Below are 26,976 nucleotides of genomic sequence, written 5' to 3'. Positions count from 1 at the left end.
GTATGTAATGTTGATACTCACTGACCTAATGCATTTTTCCAAGAAGGTTGTTCAAAATAGAGCAACCTCTAAGTTATCAGAACTCATACACAAGGTCTCATAGTGCCATACATGAAACATTCATAAACCTCTCAGTGGTGGGTCCACATGCTCTATATTGTGTGCATATCCGATAAGGCTTAACTTGTAAAACAAGCATCATTAATAAATATGCAAGGACCACTCCCTTAAAACCAATAATATCTCTTGAAACATTATAATAAATAATAATAAAAAAGTATAATAGTTATATATATAAATTGTAAATCCATCTATCAGATAAAGTTATTTCCTGCTAATAACAAGACTGCACCAATCTGTCTGATTCTTCCTGTACATGCATCACTGAAACTACAAAGTAAGCTCCGGTGCAATCATTGTTTCATTAAGCTGCTGAAAAAAAAAAGTCTGTAAGTGCATATAATATGAAAATTATTAGGTGGACTAAAGCAATGCTTAAAGTCCTCAACCTTTTTGTTCTAGTCATTGGGAAAAAAATAGCAGAGAGTTTTAGCTGTCTGAAAGACGGAAAAAAATCTATCTATAGAGGCAGTTATATTGCTTAGAAAAAATATATATGGCTTTTACTTAGCCAGTCAACATGCATTTTCAGTGGAAGAAGTCTCAGATTGTTTAAAGAAAATATCACCTCTCAGATATTTTTGGAACTGTTTTATTTTTTCAACATTTGAAAGCCTAAGGAAGGCTCTTTCCCATTTTTAACAGCGAGGGACTGATCCTACAGACAACTGAATTTAGGGTAGTGACTGATAAAAGCAGCCAAATTGCAGTGTCATTCTAATTAGCGGTAGGAATCAGTTATGAAATACCACATACACACTTTTTCTTTTTAAACACAGGGTACATGAGCTGGCCTCACCTGTCCCTTTGAACCCAGGCACTTCTTTTCCCTGTTCTTTCTGACCTCTGCGTTCAGATACCTGAGCCTTCACATGGCAGTAACAGTCCAACTCATCTGCCCATGGCTTGCATTTGTCTATGGCATGCAAAGCATGACATGTCCAGGTAACATAAGATAGCAGCCATTTCTTATCAAAATTAAAATTAGTATTTTTACTGAATTACATACTCTGGTTTTGATGTAGGACTGTGTGGTCTCTTGAAGATACACTCTCTAAAATCAGGGGTCCCCCCAAGGTAAAATTTTCAGAGTGCTGCAGGTCAGGATATGCAGCACAAACAAGAAGCTTCCCTACACCGGCACGTAACGATGACAAATAGTAAGCTGATAACTTTGCTGCATTATTCTGGCTGGTTTGAGCTGGAAGCTGGACAGGATAGTGTCCCTACACAAAACTGTAGTGCAGAAAGGTGGCTGTTGTCCTTGCATGTCCCCTGGAGACTGCTTCCTGCAACGGATATACAAGAGAATAGGGCCAGCAATTATTAAGTTTGGGGCAAAAGAATGTTCTTGCTCCTTGATAACGACAATATTGCAGTTGTTTGTGATATTACTCTGCTTTTAATTCCACTTCATAAATTATTCCATTTCAAATTACAAAATGCTTTTCTCCAAATGGGTCATTTATCTAAAAAAATTTGTCCTTACCTTCCATTAAAACCAAACAGGTGCAGACCAAGTTATCTGCTGGTTTAATTTTGTTAGCAGGCATTTTCATCTGGAATATATACTGGAAATTAGCTTTTTTTAACGATTTGAAAACAACAGGACTCCCTCAGTTTTTTGACTGAATACCAATGGTAAAATAAGAAGGTGAAAAGCTCTTTGGCAACACTCCATTCCAGCAACTTCTAATCTTATTTCCATCTAATGAGAAGAAAACTACCATTTCTTGTGCATGCAGCGAAGTTGGCAGTGAGGTCTGGTGAGGCTGTGAGGTCTCATGCTCTCCAGTTGGTTGCATTATATTAATTTGGTATCGCAATCCAACATGAACGAATTAGATCTTGCTGATGGATAGTATCAGCATCTTTTATGTACTTTGTGACATTGAATATCCTTGCTTGCAGTACCTGAAAAGGCAAAGGTAACTAAAAGAAGGCTGTCAAGATTCATATTTTCATGACAGCGCACAAAGATGGATCCTGTTAAACTTCCTGTGCATGCTCACAACTGGCACACTGTCAAGGGACACTGTAATATAAATTAAGGTCAGCGTATGAATCACCGTGTCAGTGTATGCACAGCTGGACTCTTAAAAACAGATGTGAGGGCTCACGTCTCCCTGCCACTATATTCACAGATAACGAAACCTAATAGTTCATATTTTCAAAAATAGCCATCAAAGAAGCAAAAATAACAACAAAGTGCCTTTCTTTGCCTGATACTGGCCTATGTAAATGCATTTTTTTTTCATAAGTATACAAGTGTCATTCTGATTATTCCATTTCAGACTTTTATATAGAAAGATCCTTCCCACATAGCACGGCAGTACCTGGGTTATCAGCAATTCTATCAGATTTTCCAGGCCATTGATGATATTTATTTTTTTTTGCTTAGATCTTAGCAGTTGCCCGGACAGCCTGAGTCCCTGGCAGGAGTTGCACAGAGACCATGGGAAGTGGACCTTTGTGGTCTAGAACAATAATCAAGGTCTTTGTCCTCTGCGTGGAAAAACCCTGGATACTTGGCTTCACCGGGACTGAAGGCAGCTTTTCTATGATGGTTAAATGAAGAAGGAGGATAATCTCAGTTTAATGTCCTGGAGTCAGTTTTTAGTGTTTACCATCAAATAAAAGGCACTCTCCAGGGGAGGCGAATCTCTAACCCTATTGATTTCATAACAACGAAACAGATTTACATGTTGTTTTCCACCTGCTCTTTTTACTGCAGACTATTGGCAGCCCTTCACTCTGCCTGATTTCTTCCCCCATAGCAGTGAGAGCCAGCCCACCCTGAACCCCTCTGTGGTGGGGCAGGGACAGGGGGACAGGGCTGAGCTGGGCAGGGGACAGGGTGACAACTCGACTCTACTCTTCTTTGGGCAAAATGGAGCTGCTGAACTGAAGACCATCAAGCAGTTTAGATCAAATTAACCCCCATATCTGAAGGGCAGTTTTCCCCTCTTTCCGCTTGAGGAGCAGTGTTAATACACCAGTTTTATTCCCAACTTACTCAAAGCCTCTGCAGGCTAAACACATTGAGTATTTGGTAATATTTCTTATTTAAAAGCATGTCATTTGTGTTGGTATCACTTTCATCTAACTGGAATTAGTTTACACTACATTGAAAACCCTATTCTGTTGGCCCACAAGCAGAGTAAATTGAGAAAATTAATGATATATTGAAATAAATGATTTTTCCTTCTATTAAGTATGTTGAATTTAAGAAAAAAATATCCAGATATATTTCTGTATAGCATGCTCTTCTTGACAGTAATAGATGAAATAACTGAACAAAAACTTGCAAATTCTAAGTGGTATTGGACTTAAACGTTCAAACAAAAAGGAGGATAACGACAGTAATGATTCTACAGAAATGTCTATTTTCATACTTTTCTATTTTTGCATAATCACACCACTTAATAAAGCTCCAGAAAGATATTGTGCACTGCAAATTTTAATTTATGCAGCATGTAATTCAGCTGTAGTTCGAGACAGTCTTACTTCTTAGAGGATTAGAGCACAGTATTATTTTAATGTTGCTCCACAAAGACATTAATTAAACAGTATATAGATAAGTTCAAAGCCGGTTGAATTTCAGGCCAAGAAAGCTTTCTAGCTATCCTTTTAAATGTCTTTTGTAGACATTTATCAAATTCTGCAGGTTTGCTTTCTGAAACTGATAAATCTTACTTACATTTGAGGAGTTTGAAGCCAGCCTGTTCAGTGACTCAGATGAAAAGTGTTTAGACCAGTTCCACAGCTCTCCAACCTGTGCAGAACTTCTTCCTTTGTGAGCTCTTGCAACTCCTGCCAGAATTGGTCTGTGTATCCATTTTCTGTGAGCCATGTTTGTGTCAGAGAAACACAAGCCAGAATCTTGCCAGCTGAACTTACTACTCACTGTCTGAGCGCTGCTACTGCTGCAGTCACAGAGCAGAGTATTTTGATTCCAAGGATAAGATTTATAGCATCTCAAGTTAGTAAATAATGAAAAAGTCATAGCATATACAAATCACACTTCCAGGGTTTAAATTCTGTAACCGTTTTTCTTTTTTTTTTTTCTTTCTTTTTTTTTTTTTCTTCTTAAAAGGTTCCAACTGAAGAAACTATTTGAAAGGCGTAAAGATAACTACAGCTTTTGCTGCAGGATTTGAGAAACATACAGTACAGGAAAAAAAAATCACAGTTTAAAATAGAAAACCTTAATCAGCGATTACTGTGAAGCAAAGTAAATGCTGATGTATTTACAGATGAAAAGAGGTCACAAAACTCAACCAAAATACTTTATTTTCAGGAACTCCCAATTCCAGTTTAGCTTGTAGTATTAAAAAATCCTGTAAATTTACAGTCAAATTATAGGCAGCTAGGGTACACTGCCTTCTCCAGTAAAATATGTACTCCCATATAAATCAAGTTTATAGTTTGCACTGTGCTGTAAATGTGTTACGACTATTCCTTTTAAAAGTGTATTAACAATTTTTGAAAGAAGATAGAAGATGCCATTTATAAAGCACATGCCTCTGAAATCCTCCTGAGGGCAAATGATACAACTAAAGGGCCAGCAGGAGGTAGCATATTCATCACTGTCTTTGACACAAGGGACCAGGGACAGAATTTTGAGATCAGTCCATGGGATAAGGGACATGCAGCATGAGAGAATCAGAGATGGAAAACAGCTTACAGGAAAACAAAGTTTTTCTTTGCTCACTGTAGTTCATTTGAGTTTGTAGCCCTGAATTCTGCAGTGAATTTCAAGATTCACAAAATTCATCTCAGGATCTCAAACCATCAAAATTTTTGCTGGTGTTGAACAAAGTCAGAAACACCTCCCCAGCGTACATTTTGTTTAAAGCTGAGCCATGGACCGCATATAAGAATTATGAACTTATTTTAACCTTTCAGTGAAATTAAATCAGGCAAGTAGTTCATATGAATGGATATATAAAATGGATACTAGGTAGTTTCACACCACACAGCTGTACAAACCTTCTGCTCCAAAGACAGTAAAATGTTACTTTTTACAGTCACTTAGTCCTGCCTGAACATGAAAGTTGAGATGTTCCTCTACAAATGAAAGAGTTAAGCAATCTGGAACAATCCTGAGAACCAAAATGCATTTGGGAATCTAACTTCACCTACTAAATTGCTAAAAATGTTTACAAAAATCAAGACAGATATTCAATGACCAAACCCCAAAATTTAAATGGGGTTTTAAATATAAAAAGGAAACCTGTATATCTCTCAAATTATTCCTCTCCTATCATCTGTTTATATTATGACTACTTACAAATACAAAAACAACCAGAAAAGTCCACAACCTTAATACACTGCAAAATATGCAGTCAAATTCTCAAGAAACTAAGTTTTTCTCTGTTGGAGTAAAACCCCTAACAATCCTAACCATATTTCTCAAAGAGCAGGTAGAAAAAAGAAAAAAAAAAAAAAAAACACACCACCAACAAAAAAACACTTACTGTGCAACAGTCAGAGAACAAAAAACAAACAAACAAAAAACCTCTAATTCTTCTGCTATTACTTTTCCTGAACTAACAAAGAGAAAAACAGGACATTTTTTGAGCAGTTTTATAGCTACAAACAAGAAAAAAAAAGTAACATAAAATTAGAGGTGAGTGGTTAAATATAAATTGCCATAGTTAAACCAAGCTTTGTTCTACTCAAAAAAAAAAGGGGGGGGGGGGGGGGGAGAACACATTTTTCTAATTTAATTATGAAGGCTTCAGTAAATAAATAAATATTCCAATAAATGGGAATATTATTTTATAGAAGTCCTGAAAAAATGAACTAGCTACTCAAGCTTATACCTTTGAACAAGACTTCAGAAATATAGGGACCAGTTTTAATTTGGAAATCCAACCTCCAAATGTCAGCTTAAACCTAGATCAGAACTTAAATCTTGCTTTTTGGCTTTGTGCTTTTTTATGTGCAAATAAAATGTTATTGCAAATGTGGTTACTGAATTCTTTTTATTGCACACCTAAACTAGAAGCTCAAAAAAAAAAAAAAATCCAAGGCGCAAATTGCTGAGGCACTGTTAATACAGAAAAAGCTCAAAATACAACATTGGAACAAATAGAATCTGATCTGATGATTGGGTTAACAAAAGTGGGATGAAAACAATAAAGTGGAAAATCAGGAACTAAAAATAATTGATACTAAAAATTCGGGGATTTTCAAGTTGGAAATGACAGAGGAGGAAAAAGAACTAAAAAGATGAACAAGTAACAGACTAACTATATACTATCACTGTTATGAGGCTGTGAAAGGACAACTTCTAACCTAACAAATTGTAAGAAGGGAGATACTGCACTAAAAAGTGCAAATGTAAGTGTTACAATTCAGAGTGTACCTGTTCAAGACACTGTATGCTTGGGAATACTGAAGTGATTAAGAGAATTGCAAGTATACACTCTGAAATAATGCTGGAAAAATAAATGTTTTTATGCAATGTGGCAAAACAAAAGGCTAAGAAGCAAAAGGAGAATATTCCTAAATTCAGCAGGGATAAACACTGGCAAGTGCAAAATAGCAAACAGATACATGCTACAAATAAAGTTAGGCTGAAGAAAATCTAGAATATTTCCAGGAATAAAAGAAATGAAGTTTTGAAATAGCCCATAATAGTACTAATGGTGGGGGGAACCACAGACAAACTCAGTTTATAGACAGAATATAATGTGGTTGACTGTGATGGCATATGATTGAATTTCATGTGCTTAAACTGAAAAATTTAATTAGATGAAAAAAAAAAACTGGAAAGTGAAAAAGGTGAGAGCAAGAGGACTTGAGCAACAAAACATCTGCAGAGCTGCTTAAAGACAGGGACCTACTATTAACTTCTCAATTATAAGAAAACATACACACGTGCACGCACACACATTCACACACACACGCACATACACAGGGCTAAAGCAGCTTCTTGCCAACAGATTCTTTACTCTGCATGTTCAGAATTTACTGTTACTGACAGACTCCAATTGTCTTTGACTAAGTGACAGGGGTATTATTATTTTCCATCTTCCACCACTTGTTACAAACCTTTGAAAAACAAAGTTCCTTAAAAGTAGTGATGAATACTAATGAGCATTTAGTCAGAATATACAAGTCCACTGTATACTAGAATTAATGAAATATTTTTCACCTTTATATTCACAGTACATGTACACCTAATACCTCAAAACACAAGCATCCACCTTAAACCCGTTCACAGTTTTCATGATGCTGAACTTTATGGATATATAACTAAGAATGTTTTTGAATGTACAGAAAAGGAAAAACATGGGAACAAAAATATAAATAAACATTTCATCTTTTGTTTGAACTAAAGATTCAACAAGTATACCACTTATGTGATCACAACATTTCCTATTTTCATCTAAAATCCAAATTACAGTCATCATACCCAACTGAAAATCAAAAACATACTCTGTACACCGAGATGCAAATGAACATGTACACAAGCTCTCTTACAAGTAGAGCACATCCACACTGCTATAAGCAGTCACTCTTCCAGCTAAAACAAAATTCAGGCAGGCTACCAGCCATGAATGCGCATTTAAGCCTGTCAGGTTTCAGAACTGTATGTAAGCTTCACAAAGCTCCAGGACAGCTGGGATTGTGATCCAACTGAAATACAAAGTAAAGCTTTGGTAGCAGAGGGGTGAAGGAAGGAGAACTACTGTTTCAGCAGCAAAGATTCATTGCACATATCTGTACACTGAGACCTTCTGAGATACTTGCAGAATGTAAAAAGAGTACACGCTGCTACAGCTGGAGGGGTTAGAAAAGAGTTCTGGTTACTGATTTACCAGCAGTGCATCACAGCACTACCAAACGTCATTTGGAAAAAAAAAAAACAAAATAATTTCTACAGAAATTATCCCACAGAAGGCCAATGAGGGTTTCACTGACATAGCTTTTGCATGCATAGTCTTTTGCATGCAGGAATACAAAGAACACTTTGTACTACTGCAGTTTAAATGAATCAATATGTTTATATATGATTCAAGCATGAAAATATCTAAAATATGAGCTACTCTACAATATTCAGAAATTCAGCAAAGTATTACTTTATTTGTGTAGATGTAAGTCATAGTGGTGTAACATCATAATGAGCAACAGAGGAAAAAGCAATTTAATCATGCACAGTTTGCTCCTGATTCCTACAAATTAGTTTAACATTTCTGTGTTCAACTCTATCCTTTCACTACTACCAAGCCTCCCCTTCTGTGTGATGTTACAATGACTAAACACTATGTCATGGTAACACAGTTCATTGTTATAGATTGACTATGATGTCCCATATTCAACATTATTCAATTACTAGAGCATCAGGGGGAAGCAAGGAAACTGGAAAGGAGATGAAAGCACCAGTTTAAAATTATTGCATAGTGGTGTAACATTGCCTTTTGAGACATCTCCCAAAACACATCACCAACTCACATCCATGGAAGACAACATCATCAACATCACGCCCTTCTAAAACTTCTAGGTGCTACTAAAATGCAAGAGACTTCCTATTGTACACACTCAGAGAAGGAGCATCTCACTGACGCTTCGGTAAGGATATGGAGAAAGTACAATACAGATCAATTTAGTATTACCCCTCCCCTTTTGGATTCCTGTTCTATCTTTCTGTAAAAATGGCATTATCAGCAGCAGTTTCTGTTTCCCTGAAGTATTGACATTAAGCAATGCCATATCAATCATCCGAAGTGCAGAACTCAAATTCTCTTCAACTATCGGTCCGGCTCAAGCTTGTTCAGGACCCATTACCAAATCCATAGTGAACATTTTCTTTAATACACATCTATCATTTAATATGCAAAATAAATCAATGCATTAGTGAACGGTGGTATTTTCATGCTGCATTCCTAATAGTTTAAAGTAGCTTTATTACTACAGGACCAGCTACAAAAACATTGAATGTCAGGGTCCTGCAGGCAGTAATGTCCCTGCCCAGGGCCCCATGTCAGCCCCAGGGCCATCAGCCCCTGCTCCAGCATGGCCAGTCTCCATCTCCTCACAGTGCTGCCGCCCTGCCCAGCCACGGGCCTCCGAAATCAGGCCTAACTGCAGGCCCATGTGCTGGGGGATGTGTCCCAGCCTCAGCCAGTATCTGTCCCCAGGGAGGTGCCTGGTGCCTGGGCCTGGGGCTGCCCCAGTGCCCCTGGTTGCCCTGCTCCTGGCTGGGGCTGGGATGCACCGTGGCAGTGGGGCCATGTCTGGACCGGTCACCAGGAGATCCCTCAATGCTCCCAGTACCCTGACCCCTGGGAATCGCCGGCCCTTATGACACCCTGACATACAAAAATGCAGGCGATGGATCTTAGCTAAAAGCATGCAAGGATATTTTCTAATAGAGTTTGCACTCTTGTATACAGTTCAGTTACCACCTCTATCATAAAGGAATAAATATATGCCCAGACTTTTGAAAACAGAAACACAAAGTCATACTTTAAAGACTAGCACTAGAGATGGATGGTTTTCAGAAATACACAAGACTGAGTACAGCAGCAACTTTGTCCCCTAAACACTTCCAAAAAGTAAATGTTTACAAAAAAAATGGATGTAAGACCTAACTTTTTATCCCAGTATTTGCCAGTTCTTTCCAACTGGACAGAGGTTTACCAGTGATTTCCTTCAAAACTGTCAGAAATGGTCCTGATGAAGAGCAGGATGTACTTTGAACACCTTTTCCACCTCAAACTAAGAACTCATATATTTTTAGAACAGGGAGGAAAAAAAGAAAGAAAGAAAAGAAAAAAAAAAAGTCTTAATTCTCTTAATTCTCCCTTACACATTTACCTTTCCACAAAGGCCACAAAGCAACATGAAGACACCATTACAAACTGTGTTCCCAGGTATTCCAGCTGATTTTGGTCTTGCTTGGTGATTGAGAGCTTCATGGATGCTACTACTAAATAGCAACACGGATGGATTTAGCATTTTAAAAAACTGCATTAGTGTTAAACAGCAGTCCTGGGCAAGCTGTAGAATCACCAGTGGTCTGTTGACCTGGGATCTTTTGGAAGAGAAACACAAGGGCAGCATGAAAAGGCAATCTGATGCTGCGCTGATGTGGAGAGGAGGCCCTCCGGGATGTAAGCACACGATGATGACTGAGGCAGGGTGTACAAAACATAAGGCACTGTCAGTCACTGGTTACTAAAGGAATGCAGCCTTGGAGAACCAGAACAACAAAGAGAATAAGCAACATGTATCTCACATACATAAAACCTTACATGAGGCGCAAACACAAAGGTGGCTGGCCACAAGCAGGCATCAAAAATGGCTACAGCCCCCTCAGAGACAGGAAGAACAAAGACGAAGAATAACCCCACAGGTAGGGATGCCACACCTCACCACTGAGCCTAGGTGTCCCCAGAAGGTCCCTCCTCTCTGGCACGGCATGAACACTGCTTTCTGATTTGCCATTCACCTCATTCTGCAATGTCAGCCTAGCAATCATACATAAAGTACTATCTTTTAGGATTTAATTGGATTAAGTATGTTAGAATTTCAAAGAGCTCTGTGCGTGCGTGCTTTCTGTTCCAGCCTTCCCACATGACAAAATGATTGATACCACAGCAACCCATCAGAGTAAATACAGACATTATAGATGAGTGCAGCATGAAAATCCAGGAAAGCAATAGAATCTCCATGATCAGCGGTCTTAAAGCAGTGCAATGGTTAGTTCTGCTGTGGGCTTTCAACTTTTTTTTTTTTTAATTATTTTAATGATTCTATAGAAGAATGTATGTGTTACTTTAAAAAAAAAAAAAAAAGAAAAAGAAAAAGAAAGAAAAAGACACTAATAATTTATAACAGAAAAGGAGACTTTTCATTAGAACCGCAGCTGAAAAGTTGGGGAATATCTTAGTGCTGTCTAGTGATATGTAGCTTCTGTTATTACATTTAACATATTCAGAAATGAGATCTATTTTTAAGTCCATACTAGTGTGGAAGAATTATTCAGGCTATAAAACTAAACAAGATCATGCATCAGCAAAAATCTTCATCCTAAAAAATTAAATAGTTCAGATGCACCATGACTCAAAAGGCCACTAGGCATCATCAGTAGAGCTGGATCCAACACAATCATATTTAGAAAGCATTACAGGATAATTGGGGCAAATTATTATGCCTTCCATATTTTTATAAAATGTACATATTCTATAGTATATATAAATATATGTATCTTTACACTATTATTTGTCTGAACTTATATATATTTCATATGATATATAAATATATATATAAGTGCAAAAATAGAACTGAAAATGAAAACTCGCTGTCTGCTGAGACTTGAGATATGGAGTAAATTAACCAGTTAAACAACTGACCCTGCAAATTGTTCCATAGAAGTAATTTGCTCAGTTTGGCTGCACATGGAGTTAGAAAGCCACCAGAGCAGTCTGTGGCACTCAGTTTACAATAACCATAGTGAACAGTACTAAAGTCGGCCTTTTAAAATAGCAGAAGAGACCTCATTATTAACTATATCTTTTGGTTTCTTAACCAAAGCTCTGATTCATACAGGAAATTTTATATAAGATATTCCATACAAAATATATTATATATGTATATACTATGTTTGTTCTATAAATAAGAATTAGTAAATTAAACAGAATTAAAAATAAATTTACAAGAAAAGACAGAATATACTGTCCCAAATATTTAAAAATCATCAATATTAAATGCACAGTTTCTGAACAAAAACAGAGTTACAACAAATTCCTATCCTGCAAAACACCTACATGATTTAGTAATCTTTTAGTTAAAAAGGCAAACAACAATTATCTCATGAACAACATAATTAGAAAGCTGATTGGAAAAGGTTTGGTTTGCATAATTTACCAATTTGTTTTGCACAAATATGAACTATTTGAGGCCAACCCCATAAATGCACAGATTTAGGCTCCTTCTTGCTCACAAAACTTGAGAAACATGTCATACAAGTAAAAGTTTCCTTAGACTAATATATCAGATCTAGACATTTTTTACAACGTACATGTTACTATGGTAACTTTTTGTTTTTCAAAATGTAAATTAACAGTGAGGCTACATTACAAAGTCTTTGTTTCCATTGTATTTGTACATAATCTTTTTTTCATATATGAATTCAGAACAGATCTTTTTACTTTATATGGCTACAGTTTGTACGAAAAGATGAAGTTTACATTAAGAAGAGGTCATGATTAAATCAAAGTTGGTAAACACACCTCTGCTTAACCTTGATAACTTGAAACTATAAATGAACCCAGGAGAAAGCAATCAAACAAGAGAGTAGTTCTATGGCAAAGGTTTCTCTGTTTGGCTTTTATAATTGTAAACCACTAGAAAATTAAAGTATGCTGCAAATTGGAGTCCTTTTGTTGCTGTCTTTACTGTTAATTCCATTAAAATTGTACTGTGTTCTTTTCTTTTTCTGAAAAGAAAAAAAAAAAAAAGGAAAGAAAAAGAAAACCTGGAGAAGAAAACATAATTGGTCATTTTTCTTAGGAAGAAAATTGTGTTTTGACACGCCACTCTGCTACTGGACAGCTTTACTGAATTCAAACCTGCCTGAGTAAAGATGCACAGGTGTCTGCAGTTCCCAGTGAACAGGAATTATATGAGCCCAGAGATAGATCTGACATCTACAACATCACCTCAGAAAGTAATAGCATTAGAATGAATCGGAGAGACAAGCTACTCCTTTTAATTTGACTTTCATCATTTGTCTGCTGAAAAAGGGAGGCTTGCAAATCTCATCTACTTGTGAACTGAAAATCATTTTCAAACTACTCATTAAAATACCTGTAGCAAATACAGACTTTACATTCATTCTAGATCTATAATACAAATTATTAAATATGCATAATTTATATGACCGAGTTTAATATTAAGAATTATGATCTATCTAATGTGTTTTAGCTCTCACCGTGATCCAGCTCACAAAACTGAAGAATGAAACTTAAAAGGGCAACACAACAATATAATGCATGTGAAAATAGGTGAGCTTGACCACATGTAGACAGTCTCCCAAGTGTGGGCATCTGTACTTGTCTCCTAAGGAAGACACATGGAAGTTTGCAGCTCTGAATCATCTAGTGAAAAATTTCTGCGCAATAAAGAAAAACTAATTACGAAAAGGGCATAAATTCCTCGTTCACCTTAGCTCTCCGTTAGTATTAGAAAATAAAATTTTCAGATTTATTCTAACACAACTGAAACAGAACACTGTTAATTCATTGGCTATACCCAATGCCCTGATGTCCAATGAACTAGATGTCTGGCCAGCCATATTCTAACCTAAAAATCAGACTGGAAGAATTTTGTATTGGGTTGTCAAGGCTATGCAAGCATACAGACAAAGCTAATAAAGAATTTATTTCTCAGGGAGCCTAGAAACTAGGGAAGGATAGCACAGTATTGGGGAATCATAACAGGTCCCTTGACCATTGCTTTTTTCCTCGGTATTCACATGCACACAGAATTAAGTTGTGTTTGCTTGGGACAGCATGGAAACCAGAAGGCAGGAGTGTGCTAGGAGTGGACAAGGACCACTGAAGAAATTAAGCAATTCCAGATGGAGAGAAGTATTAATATATAAAAACACTTGGAGTATTTATATACAAATAGAATAGAGCCGAGCTCTTTTCAGTGGTGCCCAGTGCCAGGACAAGAGGGAATGGGAACAAACTGGAACACAGGAGGTGCTGCCTGAACACCAGGAGCACTTCTGTGTTGTGCAGGTGATAGAGTAATGGCACAGGTTGCCCAGAGAGGCTGTGGGGTCTCCTTGGAGATCTTCAGAAGCTGCCTGGACGTGGTCCTGGGCAGACTGCTCTGGGTGTCCCTGCTTGAGCAGAGGTTGGACCAGCTGGCCTCCAGAGGGCCCTGCCAACCTCAGCTCTTCTGTAATTCTGTGATTAAGCCTGTGAGACCAAGGAGAAATGATCATTCTTAGCTTATGTTATTTTAACTACTTGCTTATGTATAATTTAACTTTTTATTTTATTTTATTTTATTTTGGTACTTCTGTGAACTGTGAGCTTCTCTAGATTTGTTAAGTGACTGCAGTGGTACAGCTCTGGCTTTAGGTAAAGGCTCAGTGCATAATAAAAGAGAAGCAGATACTACAAACACTAATAATTCACTGCTTGGGAATATGCAGTTACACAATAGCTTTTAGCATCTGTGGAGCAAGGAAAATAACCTCATTTTACCAGAACAAGACAGTGTCATCAGGAGCTGGAGTGCCTCAGTACAGGACAAAATATTAAGCAGAACTTGCCCAAGTGAAGCGTGAGCTTTAATTGGTTGATTTGGAAAACGCTTCAGCAACAATTATTTTGCAAAGATATGTTCTTTACCTAATAATTCTGGAAGCATTTAAGGAAACAGTAAATATGGTACTTAGGGACACATTTCAGTGGGCCATATTGGTGGTAGGTGGATGGTTGCACTAGTTGATCTTAAAGGTCTTTTCCAACCTTAATCATTCTGATTCAATCCTGCAATGCACTCTTTATAAATAAGTAACACTGCAAGTGATGTATATACCACACTAAATGGGTATTTGTCTAGTTATGAAGTAACCAGTAGTATATATAAGCCTGTTGAGTCTTGACATGAAACTAGTAAGTGGACGTGGTCAGGAAAATGCTCGATACATGTTTTCACAGTATCACAGTATCACAGATTTCTAGGTTGGAAGAGACCTCAAGATCATCGAGTCCAACCTCCGACCTAACACTAAGTACTCCACTAAACCATATCGCTAAGCTCTACATCTAAACGTCTTTTAAAGACCTCCAGGGATGGTGACTCCACCACCTCCCTGGGCAGCCCGTTCCAATGCTTAATAACCCTTTCGGTAAAGAAGTACTTCCTAACATCCAACCTAAAACTCCCCTGTCGCAACTTTCGCCCATTCCCCCTCGTCCTGTCACCAGGCACGTAGGAGAACAGACCAACCCCCACCTCTTTACAGCCTCCTTTAAGGTAACTGTAGAGAGCGATAAGGTCGCCCCTGAGCCTCCTCTTCTCCAGGCTGAACAAGCCCAGCTCCCTCAGCCGCTCCTCGTAAGACTTGTTCTCCAGACCCCTCACCAGCTTGGTCGCCCTTCTCTGGACTCTCTCGAGCACGTCCATGTCCTTCCTGTAGCGAGGGGCCCAAAACTGAACACAGTACTCGAGGTGCGGCCTCACCAGAGCCGAGTACAGGGGCACAATCACTTCCCTAGACCTGCTGGCCACACTGCTTCTTATGCAGGCCAGGATGCTGTTGGCCTTCTTGGCCACCTGAGCACACTGCTGGCTCATATTCAGCTGACTATCAACCAATACTCCCAGGTCCCTCTCGGCCAGGCAGCTTTCCAGCCACTCATCTCCCAGCCTGTAGCTCTGCTTGGGGTTGTTGCGCCCCAGGTGCAGGACCCGGCACTTGGCCTTGTTGAACTTCATACAGTTGACCTCAGCCCATCGCTCCAGCCTATCCAGATCCTCCTGCAGAGCCTTCCTGCCCTCGAGCAGATCGACACACGCACCTAACTTGGTGTCATCTGCAAACTTACTGAGGGTGCACTGGAAGCCCTCATCCAGATCATCGATAAAGATATTAAAGAGGACCGGCCCCAGTACCGAGCCCTGGGGGACACCACTAGTGACCGGCCTCCAACCAGATTTGACTCCATTCACCACAACTCTTTGGGCCCAGCCATCCAGCCAGTTTCTAACCCAGCGAAGCGTACGCCAGTCCAAGCCACGAGCAGCCAGTTTCTTGAGGAGAATGTTGTGGGGAACTGTGTCAAAAGCCTTACTGAGGTCAAGGTAAACCACATCCACAGCCTTTCCCTCATCCACCAAGCGCGTCACTTGGTCATAGAAGGAGATCAGGTTCGTCAAGCAGGACCTGCCTTTCATAAACCCATGCTGACTGGGCCTGATCACCTGCTTGCCCTGCAAGTGCCGCGTGATGACCCTCAAGATAATCTGCTCCATAAGATTGACCCTCAAGATAATCTGCTCCACTGTTTTATCACACAGTCTCTAACTGCAGGCAATAGGTGCTCTTGTGTCTTCAAACCACTTGAAAATCATGCTATTTATCACCTAAATAACTCGCAAAAATGCACTTTTAATGTATACTATGGCCTTTAGTGAAAATACTAAACTTTTTACAAAATATTAAAATATCAGAAGTACTTCAAAATGTTAAACAAAATAAAGTTGAAAAGTTTTAATAAAACAGGACTATTACTATATACCACAAAGAAAAAAGTAACACATAGCAAATAGGATTTTATCTTTAAAGACTTGACTCTAATACTCATCGGCATCCATTATAATTCTATAAAATAAGTTAAGACAGCATCTGGTACAATCTATATAGTTTTATAGCTGAGCATACAAAAATGCTTACAACAGTTACGAGATCTTCTCACAATAAATGAAGCTGAAGAGCGTACTTCGTCTACTGGCACAATCAGAATAATAAAAGCAAAAGTGAGAATGAAAGAGGTACCCAGAAGCAACCCTCCCCCCCCCCTTTTTTTTTCATGACTAAATAATACTTTTAAAGTATTAACGGATAATTGGAACTGCCAACGCACAGGAAAAGGAAGAATCTCACAATCATTTTAGTTTAATCTCAATTAGTTCATAGCCGTAAGCAAGGTGATACTCAAGCAATGACCATTTCAAATAACTGTTTGATTCTCTTGAGGCTAAAACTATTCCCAGATCCACCATGCACATCTCTAAAACATGTACAATTCTGCATAATGGAGCAGTGCTGCGTTTCTTTTTTCCTTAAAGCCATAAATTTGTATTGAAAGAATTATGCAGAAAACCATGTAATTTAACACAATAAAAGATGTAGCAAAGTACAAAAGATACCATAAAGCATCATTGTCATGATTAATTAGCACTCACCACAAAACCACAAAAAATGTGGGTGCTTTTTGACAAACTAGTGTAAAGAGATGAAATTTTAACTTGCATTACAGAAAAGCTTCTAAAAGCTTTCCTATATCCTGTCTTTAAAGAAATGTTAATGCTGCTCAAGGAGACAATACCTGGTATCCAGCTCTTCTACACCTCCAAGTAGAACAACTCTGTCATGTGTAACTGTTTCAGAGACATGAACAAATTCCAGACAGCCCTTGCTCCAAGTATGAGCTGTGGAGTACGACACATCACAGCTCCAACAACTGAGTACATCTAGGTTTGCCTATTTCTATTTAACAAGTGACCTCTGATTTCCTGCGCATCTTCTTTCAGCACAATTTGCTGATTTTCATTTTGCTATTGAGTTTAAAACCATGCAGACATCATAAAAAACAGATAGCATCGCATCGAGGTGGAACATTATTACAGAGAGTAGCGAACACAAAGCTCTCAACCACTGGTAGCACCAAACAGGTACAAGTTGACAAAAAAACCTCTATGAGGCCATCTGCAGTTGTCCCTGTTGTGGGACTGGTTTTGTGTTTCCCATACCAGGGGTCACAGTAGCCACAGGGCCACCTGCCAATGAGTCCTGAAGGTGCTGGGGTAACAAGAACAGACCAGCAGAGGTAAGCAACCCTTAACCCAAATCCTCATTCCATAAGAATTATCAGCAAGTGAAAGATAGTAATATTCTAATTTCACTGCTCTTTGTATATGAAGAAAAGTGAACAGAGCAAGGCCCTGCTTCAGGACACCTTGAAGTCCTAAAGATCTTGCAATGTAAAAAGCTACTTGAAAAGAATGACTGTTGGCTACCTCTCCTGCTTTCAGCTGGGATAGAATTATTTTTCTTCTTAGTAGCTGGTATGTTGCTGTGTTTTGGATATAGGATAAGAATAATGGTGAGAATAACAACACACTGATGTTTTAGTTGTTGCAGGGCAGTGCTAATGCTAAGCCACAGGACTTTCAGCTTCTCACACCACCCTGCCAGTGAGGAGGCTGGGGGAGCACAAGGAGCTGGGTGGAGACAGAACCAGGACAGCTGACCCAGACTGCCCAAAGGGATATTCCATATCATGTGGTGTCATGCCAAACAATAAACTGGGGGGATCTGGCCAGGAGGAGAGGTCACAACTCCAGAACTGGCTGAGCATCAGTCAGCAATGTGCATCACTTGCTTTGTATATTCTTTTATCATTATTATCATCCCTTTATTTTCTGTCCTATTAAACAGTCTTTATCTCAACCCACGAGTTTTTACTTTATTTTTTTCCAATTCTCTCCCCCATCCCACTGTAGCAGTAGAAGGGGAGAGTAAGCAAGTGGCTATGTGGTGCTTAGCTGCCTCCAGGTAAAACTACAACACTACCTTAGTTTATTTTCTGACATACCCACAAAGATTAGCATAAATCATGAGATTTCCTCTGCATGGTTTCTTTTGTTTTTGTTTTAAATTCTGTTTGCAACTCAGAAAGTGGCATGTCTAATAAAATACTTAGACCACTGGCTGTTTTCTTGAGGTTTCACATACTGCTTTTTCCCCTGTATACTTTCAGATCCCAGTGTGTCTTCTCATAAGCCTCCTCATAAACCTTCACTTCAACAGGTAGCAGAAAACTACTCCAAAGTCAGATGGCTAAATACCTTTCAGCTTTCTAAATAAGTTTCAGGTAAGCTAGCGTTTTGGAGGAAAAGGCTTGAAGGGACTTCAAGAGGTCACCTCGTTCACCTGCCTGCTTCAACTTGATGATGCTATTCCCAACACGTAGCATTTTAATCTGAAAGTAAAACTCTCCTGCTTCATAGCTTCCCAAGGAAATCTATTAGAGGACTTAACTGTCCTTGCCATTGGTAATTCTTCCCTGATGTACAGCACAAATTTCCCTTGCTGCAGTTTTTTCTAGTATCTTACCTAAATCTCCCTCAAGTCAGTTTGCACCTACTGCTTCTTGCCATCTTCCCACTTCACAGAAAGAACAGTTTGTTGCTCCTAAGGCAGAATTTTATGCATTGAAAACCCTTATCAGGCTAGTAGCCTCTTCTCTAAACTTAATAACCCAGTCTCTTCAGTACTCCTTTCTAGGTCAGGTCTTCTAACATTGCACTTATTCCCCTTGTTCTCCTGTGGATCAACTTAATTTGGCCTACATCTCTCTTCATGTGTGATTGCAGTTAAGCACCTAGACTTTGGAATACGATACAGCCTGTGGCATGTTAAAAAGAAACACATCCAGAATATACTGATCTATCGTAAATCCAATTTTTCACCTGACAAATAAACACAATCTTCTACTTTCCTCCTTACTGTCAAAAATAATAAATCACTCACACGAAAACACACATTAGCATAGCATCTGCTTTCAGAAAATATTTCAATAGGTATTGATCCATTACATTATTTTTCTGATTATTTATATGTTAATTTGCTGTTTGGATATATTTCAAATACGTTACTCATTCCTTTTCACAAGACTAATAACAATTAGTAGGAAGATCTATTGTTCCGACTAGCGTTTCTTGTGAACTGATGTAGTGCCAAAGGTAAAATATAATGAATAGGCAGTTTCATTACACTGTGTTGGTTTTCTAGAACAGGCATGAAAAGCACATTTAGGCAAATAATCGGATTTTGCTATTAAACAGAATCTTCTATCACTACAGGTTTTAAGTGGCAAGAGGGTATAATTTTTGAGCAAAATAAATCTTCACGAAAATCCAGACACTGGATGTAATAGATCCCTGGCTTGGACTTGTATGAATGTACAGTTGGCTGGCTATATGCAGTTAAGCCACTGATTCCAACTGGGACATCTAAATGCTACCAGAAAACAAATATTGTTGTCATCATTAGCACAAAAACTTGTGTTGCAAGAAAAGAGGAGTTTTACCTACATTTCTATTAGTGAACATTTTTATTAGTTAAAGACATTTATGGCTTCTTTTTAGCAATACTATATTAACTCAATACATGCTTTTTTCAATGCCTCCTTTTAAATTCAGTTAAAGAAGTCTCAATGTGTGCGTGTCTTGTTTTCATTCCAGCTTTATTTTTGATACAGTAAGAATACAAAGCTTGTGCCTGCTTAGGAACAAGAAAAATAGATATTAGTCAACAGATCTAACAAGCACGCACTTTTGTATAGTATGAATCACAGCAGTCTACTGTGCCGCCTTTAAGAATAGGTAGTGCTGATAAATACTGAGAAAGGTCAATAATTCCTCACTGGTGCTTTTGGGGCACGAAAACAAGCCGACATAAAAAGACTGCTGAAAATCTGTTACTAATTCCTTTTGTCATGTTTCTCAGTCAGGAAAAGTAGGGTTTTTATACCATCTATGGTGCACAGTGAAGACATACACATCTTTAACTTTCATCACTCAAAACCGGACTTTTTTCAAAGATACCTTCTATGGGAGGAGAACCTGTTAGACTCCCCCTCTTGGTATCTCCTGGCACAGCAGATGCCAGATAGAAAACACTTCTCTCACCTCCCCGAAAAGAAAATTTTTGAGAACTTTTGTCTGCCTAGCCCCCTTTTACTGCTACACTTCTCTATCTTTTAAAAAATAATAAATAAATAAATAAATAAATGGAAATACCAAAACTTGTCAAAATACATGTCCACATTTTCTTTCCTTGTGCAGCATTTATTCAAGCTTAGGGTTTTTTAACAGTCAAATCTGTTTCCTGACTGAGAAGACAAACCTTCCACTTCTGCATTCTGTGCTTCTCTCTAGCCTGATGTGCTGCTCTGATAACCTCATTCGTATCTGAGAATCCCCCTCCACAAACTAGAAAAAAAAAAAAGAAAGACAAATAAGAGAAAAAAAAAATACTACAGTATGCTAAAAGTAGCACAACCCCAAAAGCAGAAAATTTTGCAGCTGGGACAAACTGTCCTCAACTCAAGTTTACTATATATAGGTAACATATGCAGCACATCTGGTACGCAAGGTGTCTTACTGTTTTGAGACACAGGTTAAGCATAAAAGGTCAAATAAAAAAAATAAAATAAAATAAAAAAAAAATCCACATAACTGGTAAATGCAAACTTTTTTCCCCACGGTCTTAAGACCAATGCCCTTTTTTCTTTAATTATCTCAAGCAATTCTTTTATGTTTTAAAGTAGAAAGAAAAAGAAATCTTAAAGGGAAGGTTATCTATCATAATAAATCATATTCAAATTATTTCCAAGAAAAATGTGAAAGAGTCTCAAAAAAGTTTCGGAAGACTTTGGAAGACAAATCCTTTCATCGCCTTTTATATAGCAGTAAACATTAGTTCTATCAACTATATAAAGCTATGAGGTTATATGAACAGAAAGCCCAGAAAAATTATCTAGGGTCAACAGAATTTTCAGTAGTTAGCAGAGGGGTAGCAGAGTTGTTTGAGGTTATATATCTAAATAGAATAATGCTGCCTGAATGTTTTCAGTTGCAAAATATATACCCTCAGAACACACAAAAAAATGTATAAAATATTTTCCAACATTTTTAGATCTACAAAAACTGTCAGATTAAAGAGATTAATGTTAAGTAAAAACTGTAATCAAGTTACTCAAAACCATTACGAGTAAGAAATTCATTTTTAAAAGTAAATGCTTCAGTATTTTTGCTATTGTGACACTAATTCCCCTAAATGTTTTTGATAGAGAAGTGCCAGCAAGAGTATAACCAACAATTGCAAAGTTATTCCTAAAGCAGAAAAAAAAAAAGATAATTATAAAAGATGTACTCAACAGATACCCTATTCCTACATATAAGTATATACTAAATTTGCACAAGCGATACTAAAATTCTGGTTTATAACCACAATCATCTGTTTATAACAGAAGTATCAGAATTCTCCTTTCTCTACTTAACTACTTCAGTGTATCAACAGAAATTCACCTTATTTTACATGGCTTGCTCCAGAACATCTACCCAGCAGATTAAGAATGTAGTTTTGGGCTCTGAATGCTCCAATCCTCTATATTTTAAGTAAGATTCTTGATACAGAATCCATGTTTCTGTGTAGTCCCACTCCAAACAAGGCTTACACACTTTAATCTCATAAACCATTCAAAATATTAAATCGCCCTTGCTAGACAAGGTATTCCAGCCTCCTAATTAACAATCACAGAATTTTAAAAAGCTTCAAAGTATATCACGGGCTGTAATGCACCCTGGCTGCAACATATCCCTATCCTTCTGAAGTTACCCTCTAGCTGCACTGTTTTCCATAGTATTCAAATAAATTTAGAAACTGTATCCTTTACCTATCCCCATTACTACTGTGTCAGAATGGGGAAAATGTGCTACTAGGTGAAAAGGGTTCTTGTCTGGGGGCAAAGGAGTTCCCACAATTAATGTGTGTAACATCAACTCAATGCTTTCCCTATTCTCTTAGGGAAAAAAAAAATGTTAAAGAAAAATAGATTATAAATCATTTAAAATCAGGCTCCAGCAGTGAAAGTAATTCCTTACTTTTAATTTTCAATGATGTATGCAAAAAAAGTTTTAGATGTTTCAGTTTTCAACACCTCTTCATACCGACTACAGCTGACTGGAGTATGTTAAACTGCTTTGCAAGATGATCAGACAGGCATGGGACTGCAATTATGTATCACAATACCCTTTTCTGGGTTCACAGCTCTATTCATCTTTTAGAAACACTGAAGGACAGATTGGGCAGAGGGGAACGGATTAGCCACAGGACGACCTGCATTTCCACACAAAAGCCTAAGTGTGGAAAAATGGCATCCTGTGTCACCCATTCTTTACTTCCTGAAAAAAACATATTCATGAAAATAGACATTTAAAAAGCTCTTTCCCACTCATCTCAGAACAAGCATTCATTGTTTCTTACACCGTTTAAACTGCAGCAATGTAAGGCTACTACTAAATTGCCTCAACTCAAAAATGAGTATTAAAATACTTAAGAGTTAAGGCATGTCTGCTTAGAAAAAACGTAAGTTCAGCATAGGAACTAAAAAGAAAAATGAACACTGTGAAAACTCTCAGCTGATCATTGCAACACACAATATCATATCTATGAATGTGACTGAAGGAGGGGTTTGGTTCTGGCTATAAGTTTTAGTTGGATGTCATGAAAGTTCCACGCTCTGTAGCCATGCAGCATAACTGAAACTATAAAAATATCTTGTGTTAATAGGTGGTAAGAGCATAACATAATAGACAACATCGCTAGTTCTAGGCAAGCAAAAGAAAAAATTATACAGAAAAAGACACATGGCAATTATTTTCAGATGTTGTAAGAAGTGAAGACTGTGACAGTTTTCTATTAAGACCTGATTCTGGAAAAATAATAAGCAGTAAATACTAAAAAAAAAAAAATGCAAAAATGGGAAGAGTGTGCATTAATAAATTAAGTCAGACTTTTAATTAATTTTACATGTCATTCTTCTTAAATCAATTAGCTTGCATACAAAAGAAATGCTTGCTGTATGAACTTGCACTGTGAAATTGTCTCAGGAGATATATGCTATCAAATAATCTGATCAGGCTAGGCAAACTGGTGGCTTACTTGTTTGTTGTTTGGGACTACAGGAAATTACCCTTCTGCACAAGAAATAATCAAATGAAAATGTCCAAGTATTTAACTTAGGAATTCGACCGCACAGCTGAGTTACAAACAATGAGCCCATGTAGTTCATTAGGCTCCGATGGGAAATTAATCTTTTTGCCAGGAAATCAACAGTCTAGCAACATTATGTGCAATGAGACACAGCATTCCTAAACCTTTTGTAACATTTTAATGCAAAGGACTAACTCTGATATCAGAGAAAAATTCCAAATCTTGAAGTTGAGGTAAGAGCCATCTCACATGTGTTCTCCTTCTTTACACATATTTATTTAATAAACTAGACTTATGGTTAAATTATTTCCTAGTCCTTTCCTTACACTTCTTTCCCTTGCTTTCCTATTGAAAATAATCAAACAATGAAGTTTTAAAATAAAACTGATTTTTTTTTTTGCTTCGGTTAGCTGTTTACGAAATACAGCTTAAGCTTAATCTATTTTTTCCTTCTCTTACATGCCTGCATTTAATTCTACTATGGGTAAAACTACTATTTTATTAGACATTTTTAAAGTTCTTTGTAAAGAAAAACTCAGTTATACCATCTAGAGTTTCAGCCAATTCCACTAATTCAATGTCAAGACTGAAACTGCAGGGGGAAATACATACACTGCTGAAGTAATTACACGGAGGGGGTCAAAATGCTACTGTGGAGATCAGCACCCATCACAAAAAGGCTGACAACTAGTCTGATACATGCAGTCTGTATTGACGGTAAGTATACAGTTCACGGTGTTAAACAAGGCAGGAATATTTTGTTCACAAATATAAACAAACTGATGAAATTAAGTTATCCAAAAAGCTCCAGAGCTTCAGTTTTCTGTCTGCAGCCCACATTAAGAGTGGCTATGTAAAAGCTGGAGGAGAAGCGATGTAAAACGCGTTACAGTGCTTTGTGTATGGCCATGGTTTCTGCTTGTATATATTAACTTAGTAGCTTTCTACCCCTTGATGCAAGAAGAAATATTGTAAGTGAAACAAAATGCTTCTTCCTTTATGGATTATTTATGATAATACAGGTCTCAAAATCAAGGAGTGAAAGACAGAAAAAAGAAAGAAAGAAAGAAAAAAGCATAATGCAAATAACAACAAAAAAATAGGCTGAAATGACTGGCCACATTTCTTTCTGCAAAAATCTCCTCAAAATGAGTCATTTGATTAGATAGAAATATATAAAAACACTAGTCCTAGCATTTTAAAAGAATGTTAAATAAGTGAATATGTGGGAGGCATTACACACAATGCAATTAAAGCATGGGTAGATTTCTTAAAGGAGAAATCTCTAGCACTGTCAATATCCAGATATAACGCTTCTTAATTAACCTAAGCGGGCAAATCCGTGTTTATTAATTTCAGAAAAGATCTGTGCAAATGTACAGTCTGGTGTTATTTCTCAGCCTGACACTAAATTAACACCAGCAGCGATCCTTCAGTGCTTGCAAGGTTGTCTCTTTGCCCAGTCTTGAGTGAAACTTTGTCCCAGTCACATAAAAGTTGTTGTTTTTTTTTCAAGCTTTGCGCAGCCAGCACTCTGAACTCAGCCTGGCTCCTTCTTCCGGCAGCTAGCATCCCAGCTACACTACAGTGCTAAAAAAGAAAAAATGGGTCCACCAAAACTCTCACATTTTTGTATTATGTTTGTTAACACTGCTTAAAGTACAGCAGTGGGCTCTCTCATACATCACCCGATACAAATACATCTCTCAGGACTCACACTTGAGTCTCAGACCAGTTTGCTTTACAAACAAGGGAGGGAATATTACACCAGGAAGAAAAAAAAAAAAACTAATTTCCTGATGAAGGAAAAATGAAGAAAATAAAATATATACATAGGAGGGTTACTCCCCAAGAGAATTCCTCTATCCGTTTAGTCAAATGCTTTTTTTTCCACCCAATTCATGCAGAAAAAAAGAAAAAAAAAGAAAAAAAAAAAAGGCCCACCACACAATCCAAACTCTTCTCTCCAGTAAATTGTCATCGTAATTTTCTGACCGCAAGGTGGAAAAAAACAGGAGCCTTGAAAGCATGCAAAGGCCTCTTCTAGTTTTGGGGCAGCAAGGAGGAGAAGGAAGATGCTGAATGCCCAGGATTTGCTCTGCCCTGCCCTTTCCGTAGAACTTTAGTGCCATCTATTGAAAATTTACTGAATAAGAAAGAGGGAAAGGATGCCTATTGATTTGGTATAAAAATAAGACGTTTACTTGTTAAGGGTTTTTTGGTTTATTAATACTCCCATGATGACTACTGTTCGGTGGTCATCTGATAGCAACAAATATTTTCTATACACTAGACATGCCCCATAAAGAAATGAGATGTTGGCTAAAACACAGAATACAAGCATCACACACATTAGATATATATATGCATTTACCGAGAATTTAAGTCTAAAGCTACCTATTTTCTAAAGGAACAAACATGAGAAGGCTTTAAACGGAAAGGAAAAAAATAAAAATAAAAGAAAAAGCGTGGAAGCACTGCTGTAAATAGAACATACTGGAAACAGTAAAAATAATTAAGGCACCTCGCACAGACCGTAGTATTAAAGCACAGGGTATGTAGACATGCAGATATAATTACCTTCTTTAAGAAACTGTGAGTGGATGACAAATATAAGAAAACAGCAGATCGCTGCTCCTGCTAGTGCCCATAAAGCTTTCAAGAGCTGCATCTCGGGTCTGAAACTCAGTAAATACCCAGAAAGTCACACAATGAATTTCCACAGCGATGCATCAACGCTTTTTTTTTTTTTTTTCTCCCCCCCTTTCCGTGCGCCAGGCGCGGCGGCTGCCGGCGGGGACCCAACAACGCTCCCGAGCAGGGGCGGGCGAGCCCGGGGGCTGCGGAGGAGGGGCCGGGGGGGCTTCACACCTCCTCGCCGAGCCAGCGGGCGCGGGGCCCCATGAATCAGCGCTGCGGCTCCGCGCCCAGCCGAGCCGAGCCGAGCCGAGCCGTGCCGGGGGCAGGGGCTGCGCAACAGCGCCCGCGGGGCCGCCGCCGCCGCCACCACCGCCCGCTTCAGGGGGCGCCGCCGCCGGGGGGCGCGGGGCGTGCGGGGGCCGGGCCCACCCCGCCGAGGCTCCGCGGGGGCCGCTGCGGCATCGCCGGGCTGCGGGAGCCGCTCGCTCGCTGCCGGCTCCTTCCCTCGTCGGGCCGCCGCCGCCGCCGCTCGCTGCCACGGCTCCGGGAGGAGGGAGCGGGAGGAGGGAGGGGGGAGCGGGGGGAGGGAGGGATTTCTCTTCGCTGCAACTTCTCCCCGGCTGGCGGCAATTTGTTGCACCCCCCCCCCCCCCCCCCTTCTCCTTTTCCTC

At 38.5% G+C, this 26,976-nt stretch overlaps 1 protein-coding gene across 5 annotated transcripts in view; it reads right to left on the bottom strand.

Moving 5' to 3' along the window:
- TAFA5 (TAFA chemokine like family member 5) overlaps positions 1 to 26,976 on the bottom strand; it is a 432,306-nt gene that overhangs the window by 296,748 nt on the left and 108,582 nt on the right. Inside the window, exon 1 of one of the 5 annotated variants that reach the window (XR_014578643.1) lies at positions 26,246 to 26,668. The exons of 2 other annotated variants lie outside the window; for them this stretch is intronic. Coding sequence is in view for 1 of the 3 variants with exons in the window: in XM_083821410.1 (XP_083677536.1) it covers positions 26,246 to 26,336 (91 nt within the window). In the remaining 2 variants the exon portion in view is untranslated. Of the gene's footprint in view, positions 1 to 26,245; positions 26,669 to 26,976 lie in introns of those variants that run through there. 2 more of the 5 variants (XR_014578644.1, XM_083821410.1) reach the window with 2 other exon arrangements.

Source organism: Anser anser (genome assembly GCF_964211835.1).
Source record: "Anser anser genome assembly, chromosome: 1".
NCBI classification, from domain to species: Eukaryota; Metazoa; Chordata; class Aves; order Anseriformes; family Anatidae; genus Anser; species Anser anser.
The sequence above is the reverse complement of the archived record's forward strand: the minus strand, read 5'-3'. Positions and strand labels throughout refer to the sequence as shown.